General features: G+C 47.1%; 1 protein-coding gene across 1 annotated transcript; it reads right to left on the bottom strand.

Moving 5' to 3' along the window:
* Nucleotides 1-2,156: 2,156 nt before the first annotated feature.
* Nucleotides 2,157-13,344, bottom strand: LOC130474533 (vesicle-trafficking protein SEC22b-like). Its single transcript, XM_056846198.1, has 5 exons — nt 13,253-13,344; nt 9,299-9,408; nt 7,625-7,785; nt 3,807-3,953; nt 2,157-2,317 (listed from the first exon to the last, which is right to left on the bottom strand). Exons 1-5 carry the CDS (start codon nt 13,325-13,327, stop codon nt 2,160-2,162), a joined length of 651 nt encoding a protein of 216 aa, XP_056702176.1. The 5' UTR covers nt 13,328-13,344; the 3' UTR covers nt 2,157-2,159.
* Nucleotides 13,345-13,942: the final 598 nt, after the last annotated feature.

Genomic DNA, 13,942 nt, shown 5'->3' with positions numbered 1-13,942 from the left:
GCTCCTGTCACGTAGACCACGGCCTCAACTCCATCGCTCAACTCCCAACCCCCGCAAATTATCGTGGCACGCCAGCAAACGGCAGCTCCCCCCTGTGCTAGAAAATGAAGTCCCTCTGCAGGTTCTTCCTCCTTGCACACTGTCTACAAGCTTATCAGAAGAGGCTGTGCGGCCACCTCCGGAGTGACTCCAACACCCCCTGGGTGTGGACGGGATGGGGGCTGGTGCGGTGGGGCACGGTGGCAGCCAACTGAGCCAGGATGGGACATTCCCCAGTGAGGTCATGCAGGGAAGGAGAGCAGCTATCACTGGAGGATGCCACAAAACTGAGGCTTACTCAGAGCAAAGGAGGAAACAGCGCTCTGGTGCCCTTCATGGAAGAATGAAGACAGCTATGACATCAGAGGAATGTCAGAGAACGATATCTGATGTCACACAGCAAGAAGGTGATTGTACTCATGAATAATGATGCCTTTCCAAACCTACATTTATGAGGAGAAACCCTCCTCATAAACTAGGTCTTGCTTTAGAGAAAGACTTGGGGGCGGTCTCAAGGTAGGAGGGTCACTCCGGGCCATTTTTCAGAGCGGCTGCTCCTCCCTCCACGCTACCGTGTCTACACTTGGCTTGTGCGCTGGCTGCTTCAGTCCGGCCGGAGTCCTCTGAAGGAGACAGACCAGGGGTGGCTTGAAACCAGGCTACGCCCTTCCGTTAGTTAGCTGAAAAACAGCCCCAAGGTAGCCACTGAGGGCTCAGCTACACATTATAAAAATCCCTGTCGTCCTCTGTAACTGCGTATTGGTTATTTCCTGTGTTCCTCTGCCCCTGTCTTATCTGCCTGTCTTTTCCCCCCATGCTCGTGTTGTCTCGATGCTTGATCGTCTGTCCATGTGTTTTTGACTTGTGCATATCAACAAGACAGCAAGATAAGAGTGTCGCTCTCAAGGGTCAGTTTGTAAATGTTTTTCTCAGTGGTTTTCAAACACATAACGTTTGCTATCTTTTGCTGCTGTTCTGCACACTTGTTTCTCTGAGAGGTTTCCCTGGAGGAAGAGAAGCTGGAAGAGTGCTAATTTTCTCCGCTTTTCCTCTCACCCTGCACGCTTGAAAATATAATGCAGAAAGAATCACCTGTTTATCCCCCTGCCAGCAAAACAAGGTTTCCTATGCCCAATCATCCACCGAGAGGCAGCTTCATGAAAAATAAAATTTATTGGAAAAGTACCCACCTCTACAGTAAACATCAACTCACCGTTTTAGTGTGCTGGTGGGGGCCAGGCTTCTCTCCAGCCCACAGCCTTTGTTTAGGTAGGGCTGAAAGGCACATCAAACTCCTGCATGGCAGGCAGATGTTCAACAGATGCAACTTGGTGCTGGGAAAAAACCATAAAGGTAACTCCACAGTCAAACAGGGATGCCAGCCGGATATCAGGGCATAGTAACCACCTGTTTTGTGCAATTCCAAGCAGGCAATGATTTCAGATTTATCAAATGACCCCGATAGGCCCATCTTAGACAGCTTAATTGGTGCAGGCCTGCTATGACAGCTGCGTCCCCCAAGGACAAACCTGGGGTTGCTTGTATTCTTTTTGACAGTGCCCGTGACAGCTGTCAGACAGAAATTCAACAGATGCAACTGGTTTGACATGGAGCTATAAGAAAAGGAGTGTTACCAGTTGAATTTTTGCTATCATGCTGCCTTTCCAGAACCCTAATCACAAAACAAGATTGTTCTTGCTATTTTTCAGGAAATGTGCTTCCCTTCTCTCCTATGCTATCTCCCCCCCCCCCCCCTTAACTGCTGGCAGAGGAAAGTGTAAGACACTTTTTGCACGTGCTAAAAGCAAAACCAGACTGTTAACATTTATAAATAGCCACAGTACTAAATTTTCTAACAACAGTCATTGCAGTTCTGGCCACCAAGTGGTGAAACTTGCCATGTCAATTAAAAACATAATAATAAATCTCTTTGCGACAAGAGGAAAGGCCCAGGATCCTTTGAAAGTTCCCATTTCTCCAGCTGCAGGTCCTGGTTTGTTCTTTAATGAGACAGGAGGGAGAAAGACAGCCCCTCTTTTTTTCTTCACACCCCCCCCTCCAGAAGGCAGGGCCCGATGAGATGCGAGGGAAGAAGTGAGAGGGGGCAGAGAGGGGAGCCGTCAGACCAGCCACCAGAAGCGGATGTAGAGCATGATCACCACAAAGACCAGGCTGGTGGCGGCGGCTTTGGCGTAAGCGGAGCGGCTATTGAGAAATTTGGCATCGTGGCGGTATTTCTTGGAGAGAGTCGACAGGTTGCTGGCTTTAGAATCCAGAGCTGGAAACGAGAGAGACAAGGGTCATTTATGCATGGGTACTTGGACTCACGTTCGCCCCCTGTCTGACTCAGTTGTTCCTTGGAGCTCTGCATGAGTTTTCCGTCCATTAGAGATGACCTCGCTGCCAGCCCTCGCAATGTTTGGGTCTTCTCATTCCTCTGTTAACCCGACTCTTCCCTCTTCCCTGAGCTCAGCCCGGCTGAAATCTCCATGCAGAAGGCAAGGCACTGGACACAGAAGTTTGCTTTCTCTCACAGCCAATCACAAAGCAGCGTGGATTCAAATGCTTCCTGCTTCCTCGGAGCTCTTTCTGAGCAAAAGAAAGGCTTTTAAAAACCGAGGGTTGGATTTCTCCCCCCCCCCTTTCAGACTGCTCCGTTTTTTGTTCTTAAAAAGCTTTTTTGTGCGGCAATTGGTTTTTTTTTTGGGGGGGGGATCTTCTTTCACAGTGAGCACTGTGAAGTAAACCAATTACAAAGCAGCATTTAAAGGGGTGGGACTTCATTTGACTTTGGAGACTGGTAGTGCAGAGATTCCCAACTGGAAAGTGTGGGTCAGGTAAAACTCAGGTAAAACTCCCATGCACAAACAACCAAGGAGAGCCTAACTGTCTTCCAAAAGAGAACTGCACATTCCCACCCCATCCCACAATTTCCCTCCCTCTGGAAATTCCCTATTTAGAACCCCTAGATATAGGAAATCTTCAACAGACCTGTTAAAAGAGAATTTTTAAGCTTTTAGTCCTTCCGTATGCCAAAGGATTCAATCATGAAGACAAGGAATATACCCTTAGTGTAAGACGTCTTACACAGCCGTCCATACTAAGCAGGAGGCTATATTCCTTGCCTTCATGAATGAATCCTTTGGCATACGGAAGGACTAAAAGCTTAAAAATTCTTTATGAAATGGGATTTTACCGGAAGCCCATTGTGCAGTGTCTTTTCTCCGTTGCTTTATTGTATTAATTTCTTTGTATGGACTTCTATGACTTTGAGCATTTTGTGCCTTGTTCTACTTTTGTGTAATGCTTGTGCGTTTTTGTACTTTGTTAACACCAGACCGCCTGGTCTTCTTTCTGCAACTGTGGTTGTCCTATGTGAGGTTTAGCCTCCCAATATAATTTTCTAAACAGCAACATCGTGTTTCAGTAGCCTGATTTTGGGCTTTTTTTCTTGTGCTTCATCTTTTGAATACTACCTAGAGGTTGGCAATCCTAGTTGTAGGAGTCCTATAGTAGCTTGGAATCGGACACTGTGGTATCCACAATTGGACAGTCAAGACTTGGGGGGGAAGGGAGTAACTTGAACTTTCAGGGTTTCAGCCTCCTCACGGTCTCCAGGGGAAGACATTAAATCTCAGGGTGAGGGGGTAGAATGAAGGGCCCGGGCCTGGCCTTCTCTCCCCATGTTAAAGCTTAAGCCCCCCCCCCATTCAAGTACTCCGCCCATTCATGTTATCTGTCTGCACCCTCAAGAGGTCCCTCAATACCTGACAAGGTCTCTCCCCTCTGGAGGACCTCTTCAATGTTGGTCACCATGATCTTCTGAACATCTTGCAGCTCTAGGTTGATGCTGTTCAGGTGGCGCTTCGACCAGGTGTCCTGGTACGACTTCTTCAGCTTCTGGATGTACGTGTCTAAGATAAGGGGTTCAGTGGTTATTGTTCATTATGAGCCGTAGCCTTAGACAAATCAATATGCTTGACTATACTTAGTAACCTATTACCTTTCTTAACACAAGAGAAAAGAGCAAGAGTCCAGAAACACCTTAAAGACTAACAAAATGTCTGGCAGGAAGCTATAGCTCACTTCTTCAGATACAGCTAGAATGTGAGTCCATCTATCCTTAAGTAGAGATGAGTGAGTTAAACACACAATGGCAATATAAATGTCAAAAGCAAGTTAATAGCATTAGCTGGTGTGATTGGATTAGGTGTGATAAGCACATTACTTTTTTAGGTTTTTTTAAAAAGATGTACACCTAAAAATGTAAAGCGTGACATATTTAACAAAATGTACCTATATGGCATACATGTTTTCAGAGAGCCACAAGAAGTTACCAGATCTACTGTTAATGTGTGAAATGGGCTTATCTTCATAACTAAAGATTCAGGATATTATTCTGCAATGCTGTAACCAAACTGTTTAAAAAAACGAAACAAAATTATATCGGTCATGAAATTCTGTGGCATCTGAGAAAAGTTTCATTTCATTGTTTCATTTCACATCAGCAAAGTTTCTAGTCCCTAAGGCTATGATAGACTTGAAGGATGAGATTTCAGAATCCCTAGCTTTGCTGCTTTGCATATCTTCTTGCTCTTTCCTGTTACTAGCAAAAAGAGAACAAATTTTACAAAATAAGATGAAAGGATGCAAATGTGCTCAATATGCACTCATTTACATGTCATAAAATTCTGCAGTCCTTGGTACATAATGTGGGTTCACTGCGGTGCACGATCTATGGATTATTACCATTTAGTTCAGTATTGTTCAGACTGCCATTTCACGGAGGTTAGGCTACAGCTGCTCGCCTTTGCGCTGCTCCCTGGCTAAGAAACATGGCGGCTTTCCCACAACCCCTTGCCTTAGTAAAACAAGGCCACCATCACAGCCTTTAAGCCTCACGGCCTTCAGAGGAATTAAGTTTCCACTGGACTGTGGTTGCCACACGAAAGGAGAGGACGATATGGCCGACTGTTGACGTGACTGAGAACCTGGAAATGACAGCAGGGCCGTGCTACGTCTGGAAAAGACGAGAGGGGTTTGACTCTGTGTGATAACCAGGGCAGGTCCCAATACATTGGGCAGGCTCTGGCATAGCAAAGCAGGGGTTCCCAACCCTGTCGAGTCGGTGAGCCCTTCGGAAATTTTGAGAAAGGGCAGTAGCCTCACCCCAACATGGCTACCACAAGAGCAGGGCCAGTCACGGCAAAGCGCCAAGCCGAGCGTCGGCCTAAGATGGAGGCGGCTGCTTTCAAATGCGTGCTCCGTGAAATCACCAAGGCGAAGGCACCTCCGGCACTGGGGAAGAAAGCCGGGATTGTCCCTTTGCTTTGGGGATAGGGTTGCGGACCTCCAGGTACTAGCTGGAGATCTCCTGCTATTATAACTGCTCTCCAGCCAACAGCGATCAGTTCGCCTGGAGAAAAAGGGCCGCTTGGGCAATTGGACTCTATGGCATTGAAGTCCCTCCCCAAACCCTGCCCTCAGGCTCCGCCCCAAAAACCTCCGACCGGTGGCGAAGAGGGACCTGGCAACCCTATTTGGGGAAGAGAATAAGTTTGGTTTCAGCTTGCGGGGAAAGAAGGGGGCTTTCTCACAGCGCGGGGAGAGGTGTCCGAGCCCAGAGACATATGAAAGTCTGTCTCTACGACCCAGCTGAGGGCAGCTGCCTTCCACTGTTTGGCAGGGGAACTGCTCCAGAGCCGCCTGAACTCCCTTGGGGGTTTTCTGTTCCATTCGAGACCCTTTAGATTTTATCCCCTAAGCATCTGGCAGTCACACATCGGTGAGTGCCACGGGGCCTCAGCTGCACACTGTGCCAAAGCAAAAGAGTTAGATTCGAGTCCAGAAGCACAAGATTTCCAGGGTAGAAAGTTTCAAGAGTCAACACACCCTTCATCAGATATAAGCTGGAATGAGGATCTCCGAGTGCTTATATCTCAGTCAGAAGGTGGAAGGGGAATTGTAAAGAATGCTTGTAAAGGATGCAAAGGTACAAGGTATATTGTAATCAGCTTGATCAGATTAGGGACAGGAAATTAGCATCTCACAGAATCATAGAGTTGGAAGGGACCACCAGGATCATCTAGTCCAACCCACTGCACAATGCAGGAAATTCACAACTACCTCCCCCCCAACACCTCCAGTGTCACTTCATGCCCAGAAGATGGCAAAAAAACAACAACCCACAAACCCTTTAGGATCCCTAATCTGGCCTGGAGGAAAATTGCTTCCTGACCCCAAAGTGGACCCCAAAGTGGCAATCGGAACTACTCTGGGCATGCAAGAAAGCGCCATGAGAGCCAAACACTGATGCAAACCTTCCCGCCCTCCCTCTCATGATTTGCCTAAGGTCATAAAATCAGCATTGCTGACACTTATAGTGAAACAAGAGCTACAATCAAGTCCAGTAGCACCTTAGAGACCGGCAGGATTTCCAGGGTATAAGCTTTCGAGAGTCAAAGCTCTCTTCGTCAGATATTTGAAAAAGGGAGCTTTGACTCTCGAAAGCTCCCCCCAAAATCTTGTTGGTCTCTAAGGTGCTACTGGACTTGATTCTATCTCTTCTACTTCAGACCAACACGGCCACTCTCTGAAACTGTCGTGAAACAAGAATCCTATGTCCTTATTCAGCTCCGGGGAATGGGGGGGGGGGGGGAGAGCCATTGTTTTGAATTTGTAAATGAACTCAAGTTCCGCAATCTCACATTGTGATCTCCCCTTAAAGCTTCTCTTTTCTGAGGACTGCTACTTTTAAATCAGCACTAGAACGCTCAGGAAGATTAAAATGTTAACCCCACCAATTTTTGAGTATTGTGATTTTTTGCAAAAAAAAAAACCCCAATGATTTTAGGTCAATGTTAGCGAAACACAGCAAACACTGAACTCAGCCTGTGTACTCTGCTAACCAGGAAGCAACTGGGAATCCATATCAGAGTTTTTCTCAGAGCCCCCATGTCAGAACCTCCATGACTGAACAGGCAAAGGTACCAACTGTTCCAGCACTATGTTTCCCACCCTGGCCATCCTGATGCCTCAAGGAAGCCCTCAAGTGGGGCACAACGGCCAGGGCTCCCCCTACTGCACAGAAATGGATATTTTTCACCCTGTTCTGTAACATCTGAATACAAAGGCCACCTGAAGAAAACTGATGACCAGTAGATTCAGGACTGACCAAAGACAAATTTCTGTGCGCACAGTATGGATTATGAGTAGAGAGATCTTCAGCATACATGAATTTGCATTGCCCAAAAGAAGAAGAGTTGGTTTTTATATGTCAACTTTCTCTACCACTTAAGGGAGAATCAAACCGGCTTACAATCACCTTCCCTTCCTCTCCTCGCAACAAACACCTTGTGAGGTACGTGGCGCTGAGAGAGCTCTAAGAGAACTGTGACTAGCCCAAGGTCACCCAGCTGGCTTCAAGTGGAGGAGCAGGGAAACAAATCCAGTTCACCAGATTAGCCTCCGCCGCAGATTAGAGTCCACTGCTCTTAACCACTACACCATGCTGATGAGATCTCAATAGGGCGTGGGGAGGCGTGTGCGAGAGAGATCCCTGATCATCCTCCGTCTTAGCACGTACCGAATTCGATGAAGGCATAAGGCCTCGACACAAAGGGCACCTTCTTCCCGTACAGCTCCCAAAACTCTGCTTGCAGCTCTTCCAGGTAGGAGAATGCCAACTTCTTGGGCTGCCCGGCGTCACACAGCGTCAGGTAGCAAACGCCTTGGCTGATCAAGTAACTGCGGGGGTGAGGGGAATAGCAGGGCGTGTGAAGCAAGAAGGGTGAGAAGCCTCAATCCACAGATAAGGAAACATTCCCCGAGAGCTGCCACCCTCCCGGTCAACATTTGACGAGGCTGATGGCTCTGCCCTCCCTGTCTCGCACAGCATCCGACCCCTCTGAGAGTCCAGGAGAGCACGGGTTCTTGTCAGGCTCAGGCGTCTGTCCCTAGCATCCCAAAGCAAACTCGTCCAGGCAGGCAGCTCTGAAGCAGTAACACTTTATTAGGAGCAATAGGACAGATAAAAGAAACTGACTGTCTCTAAAAACAGGTAAAGCTTGTAATGAGGAAACATTGGCAGGTTACATGGTATAAAGCATTGCAGGCATGGGAAGTAAACATGAGCAAGCAATCCCGAGGTAAGCAGTTCCCAGAGAGAAAGACTAAACAGCGGCCCAACATCTGTGGAGCTGGGGAAAACAGGACAGGGGATACTGTACACAGATTACTGGCATGAGAACTTGACACGCAGCCAAGCACTGGCCTCACTCAGGCCAACAGCCTATACCCCTGGTAGAGAGCAAGGCCTGACAGTTCTGCTGGACAGAGACACACTGAGAAAACCCAGCAGTCTGGCCACAGGTTAGGGTTAGTTCAAATGATAGGAACGGCGGGCTGTTGGTCTACGATCCAGTGCTTTAGCAGGCATGCGCATGCATGGATGCGCATGCATGATACAATCATGATGCACCCAAGCCGAGATTTAATATTCAGAGATCCTAGGGCAGAAGTCGAGCCCTGAAAAAAGAGCAACTGTCAATATTCCCAAAAAGTGGGACAGCTGCAGAGCGGAGACTTGCGGACACACCCTCGTACCGTCATGGAGAGAGTCATGGAGCTAACCTCCACATTCAGAATGGCAGAAATAAGCTCTGCACACACACACACACCCGAGCCCTTTAAAGGGCTTTTTCTCTTTCCCTGCCAAAGCATGCTGCCATGGTGACTTGGTAAGGAAAGTGAGGGGAAAGGAGGGGCGGTCCAGGCAGCAGGGGGTCCTACCAACATTGCAGTTGTATTTATACTTTTGTGCAGGAGTGACGGGGGGGCAAGGCTGGATGCCGTTCCTACTTGTTCTTGCGCCGTATGTTTTTTCACCCCCTTCCCCTTGGATGCAACCTACAATACTGAAAGGGATTTAATTTGGACTGTGGAATGTTAAGAGGCGGTTAAAGACAGTCTTTCTGTCAGCAGATAGCATTTGGGAATCATTATGAACTCAGCAACGTTTACATGCCCTGACCTGGATGGCCCAGGTAAGGCCCATCTCATCAGATCTCAGAAGCTAAGCAGGGTCGGTCCTGGTTAGTACTTGGATGGGAGACCACCAAGGAAGGCCAGGGTTGCTACGCAGAGGCAGGTAATAGCAAACCACCTCTGTCTCGCTTGCCTTGAGAATCCTATGGCAATCTTTGTGGCTACGGCAGCTGGAATGAAATCAAGATCTGGGTCTTTCCCCCCAGGCTCTTACTGGAAAGTCATTGGTCCGGCTTCTAGGGAGCACCGCGTCGGTGAATGTTCCCCGAGTTTCCGGAAAAGTTGCTTTGCTTGGTTGTGATATTCTTGGAAGTTCCGGTTAGACTGCGGAGGAGAGAGGAGATTTAAACCGCTTTGCCGTGTGTCAGCTTGACGGAGAACTCTGTGTAACCCAAAGGCTTACGTATGCTTTTGATGAAACAAAGTGGCCCTATAGACAAATACTAGTTAGTAATAAATATCACCGTATGTATTCTACAGTTTCAAAGGGACTACAGGCATCAACCCCAGGGGGAAATCTGCACTTATTCCCTTGACAGATGCTTGGGTGTCTTCTGCATGGGTTATCTGCCCTGAGTTCAGTGCGTTTGCCAAGGGTGGTTTTTTCCTGTACCCCCATAGCATCCTGGTGCGTTTGGGCATCTCCAGGGGTTTCCCTGGATTTTCTCAAACCAGAGCCTTTAATGCACAGGTTGTTTCAGTTTCGATCACCCCCCACAACTACTTTGGGGCTTTGTTTTCATGATGCATGACTTTTCCAACCTTTAGAAGTCACTTTGCTCTCTCCGCGCGTTTCCCCCGCATTTTCTGGATGCTGTTTCTGGCGGCATTCAGAAAACATGGGAAAACTAGGGGAGAGAGCAAAGTAACTTCTAAAGGTTGGGAAAGATGTGCATAATGAAAACGAAGCCCTGAAGTAGCCGGGGGTGGGGTGGGGTTATTGCCCCAGAAACAACCAATGCATAAAAGGCTTAGAATTTGCTCTGAAGTTTTGGGGGAAATCACAGTAAAGCCTGGATGGTTGTTCTGTGAATGGGGAAATTCAAAATTGGCCCTGTTCCTTCAGCAGCCATTTCTCCTACCACTGGGGGTCTTTTTATTTTTTTAAAAATCAGCACTAGAATATCATTATATCAATATACTGCACTATGCAAAGAGGTGTAACAGTTTCTCTGAATTCCCAGCAATTTGGCTGATAAATTCAGAGGTACTAGGATTATTTTTTCACCCTGAGCTGGATGGGTCAGGCTAGCCGGATCTCAGATCTCAGAAGCTAAGCATGGTCAGCCCTAGTTAGTACCTGGATGGGAGACCACCAAGGAAGCTCAGGGTTGCTACACAGAGGCAGATGATGGTAAACCACCTCTGAACATCTCTGGTCTTGAAGAGGAAGAAGAAGAGTTGGTTTTTATATGCCGAGTTTCTCTACCTTTTTAAGGAGAATCAAACCGGCTTACAATCGCCTTCCCTACAACAGACACCCTGTGAGATAGGTGGGACTGAGAGAGCTCTGAGAGAACTGTGCCTAGCCCAAGGTCACCCAGCTGGCTTTATGTGGAGGAGTGGGGAATCGAGCACGGTTCTCCAGATTAGAATCCACCGCCCTTAACCACTACACCATGCTGCCTCTCTACAGGGTCACCATAAGTCAGCTGCCACTTGACGGCACTTTCCCCCACTACCATTTGCCTTAAGTAAGATTCTACTTTCCATCCAGGTTGCTAGCTATTCATAGTTTATGTCCAAGCAAGATCCAAGGATCCAGCCTCACTTGGTTTCCAATAAAAGTTCTCCACCATTTTTATCCTGGACCTTTACAGAATTATTACAGTTCTGCCGGAGGCTTCCAGGAAGGCCGCGTGCGGGGAATGAAGGCAACAGCCCTCACCTGCCCCTCCTCCTGGCAACCAATCCTGGAAGATAGACTGCCTCTGAACATATAGGTTCCATTGATCTGCTACAGCTGAAAGCCAGCATCCCATCCTGGTCCACGTCCTGGTCCACGTTCTTAGCCATTCGGCTTGCCAACTAGGCCAGATAGGTGAGAAAAAGCGGCCACACCTGCTCCTTGTGCCTTTCAGAGAAAATCGGCTCCCCCCCATCCAAAAAAAGTGGCCAGTGGACCCAAAGGATCTAAGCAGGATCACCTGCTAATAGCTTCAGCAGGTTTCAAAGGCAAAACCGGGGTTACTTCACCGGTTGGCTACTCTAGAACAGGGCTTCTTAAACTTTTTCCACTCATAACTGCTTTTCGCCCGAGAAATTTTTTCCCAACCCCGGGGTATATAAGTATATAAAATAGGTATACAAATCAAACATTTACTGATAACAAACCATAAAGAAATTTATTTAAAGACAATTCTTTGGTATTTTTCGCGACCCCCACATTCAGTTGCGTGACCTCCTACGGGGTCGCGACCCACACTTTAAGAAGCTTTGCCCTAGAAGACTTGCTTATAGACTGGCAACTCCCCTTTCCACGTGGCCATCTGCAGAGGGAATGAAATGTCTGGAAAGAGACAGTGCTGTGATCCCGAACACGCTTTTAATAACTAGAGCTGACAACAGGCCAGGCGAAAAGGAACCTCGTCCTTGAACACAGGCTGAACGTGTGGAAATAAGCAGCTAAAACGTTTCTTGGCCTGTCGGTAAATAACAGCCCATTATGCCTGTATTTTGGTCATGTCATGAGACGACAAGAGTCACTGGAAAAGACAATCATGCTAGGAAAAGTGGAGGGCAGCAGGAAAAGAGGAAGACCCAACAAGAGATGGATGGACTCAATAAAAGGAAGCCACAGCCTCCTTCAATTTGCAAGATCTGAGCAAGGCTGTCAAAGATAGGACATCTTGGAGGACTTTCATTCATAGGGTCGCCATGAGTCGGAAGCGACTTGACGGCACTTAACACACGCACACACACAATGGGACAGGACATTTTGGTCCTATTACTTTTTTTAAAAAAATTAAAATTTTTATTGCTTTTTATGAATAAACATATTACTATTACCAACTAGGATCGACCTGAGTTTGTTCACATATTCACTTTTGCAAAAGAATAAACATATCACTATTACCAACTAGGATTGACCTGAGTTTGTTCACAGATTCACTTTTGCAAAAGAATAAACATATTACTATTACCAACTAGGATTGACCTGAGTTTGTTCACAGATTCACTTTTGCAAAAGAATAAACATATTACTATTACCAACTAGGATTGACCTGAGTTTGTTCACAGATTCACTTTTGCAAAAGAATAAACATATTACTGTTACCAACTAGGATTGACCTGAGTTTGTTCACAGATTCACTTTTGCAAAAGAACAAACATATTACTATTACCAACTAGGATTGACCTGAGTTTGTTCACAGATTCACTTTTGCAAAAGAATAAACATATTACTATTACCAACTAGGATTGACCTGAGTTTGTTCACAGATTCACTTTTGCAAAAGAATAAACATATTACTGTTACCAACTAGGATTGACCTGAGTTGGTTCACAGATTCACTTTTGCAAAAGAATAAACATATTACTGTTACCAACTAGGATTGACCTGAGTTTGTTCACAGATTCACTTTTGCAAAAGAATAAACATATTACTGTTACCAACTAGGATTGACCTGAGTTTGTTCACATATTCACTTTTGCAAAAGAACAAACATATTACTATTACCAACTAGGATTGACCTGAGTTTGTTCACAGATTCACTTTTGCAAAAGAATAAACATATTACTATTACCAACTAGGATTGACCTGAGTTTGTTCACAGATTCACTTTTGCAAAAGAAAAATAGTCAACGATCCAATTGATTAAAAAAAAAAACCCCACCTAAAATCACACACACACACCCCAATTCTAAAAAAATTTAGTCCGTGCTGCAGGTCAAAAAGCCGGGGTGGCAACAACGATGGGGGTGCTGGACCAGATCTGGGAGGCCGGGGTTCCAACCCCTCTGTTAGGACTCCGGGCCCCTCTCCGCCTAGCCTACCTCGCAGGGTTGTCGTGGGGGGGGGAGGATCAAACGGAGAGCTTGTGCATGGCGCCCCCCAGCTCCTTGGAGGAACAGATCGGTCCGGAAAATAACCTCCAAAAGTGGGGGCCGGGGGGGGGGGAGAAGGAGACCCTAGCAGGGAGGAAGGGTCTGCCGGCGCCCTCCTTACCTGCTCCGTTTCTTGCATGGAGGCTGCTAAGAGAAGCCCGTCCTGCACGCGGCTGATCATAGTCAGCAGCACCATCCTGGCCGGAGCAAAGGGCGAGATCTTGCAGGGGGGGTGTTAGGCTTTTGCCCCCCCCCCCAACTCTGCAACCTGCAGCTGGATCTGGTCTCCCAGCTGACGTGGCCGAGGGGGTGGGAGGAGGGGGAAGCCTCCCAGGCGGGGCGGGACTCCCAGGAGTAACTTTTGCACAGGAGGAGGGGAAAAACCACACCCCCGTTTCCTCCCCGCTTGCTGGCTGCAAAGGCTCCTCCTTTCTGCCCGGCCCCACTCTGAGCTTTGTTGCGCGTGGGATGCCTCTAGATCAGTGGTTCCCAACCTTTTTTTTTTGACCCGGGGCCACTAGGACTTTTTTGTTCGGGGCAGGGGCCCCGAGGTTCAAAATAAAAATTCAGAGAGTTTGAAAATAAACTTGAATCATCACTTTCTGCTCATACTTTCTACTCACGCTGGAAGTGGCTCTCCAGAATCTCAGACTGTTAGTGAAACATGAAACTGTTACTGAAACATTCAACTTAACTGTTAGTGAAACATTAAACTTAGAATAGTATTTGAACATATATATTTTATAATAGAGAACTTTTAATTGAAAATGTTAATTTAGTATGGGTTTATAACTTGGTTTCGCGGACCTTA

The sequence above is a fragment of the Euleptes europaea genome, chromosome 1, assembly GCF_029931775.1.
Source record: "Euleptes europaea isolate rEulEur1 chromosome 1, rEulEur1.hap1, whole genome shotgun sequence".
Taxonomy (NCBI): Eukaryota; Metazoa; Chordata; class Lepidosauria; order Squamata; family Sphaerodactylidae; genus Euleptes; species Euleptes europaea.
Note: the sequence above shows the minus strand (reverse complement) of the source record. Positions and strands in the feature narration are given on the sequence as shown.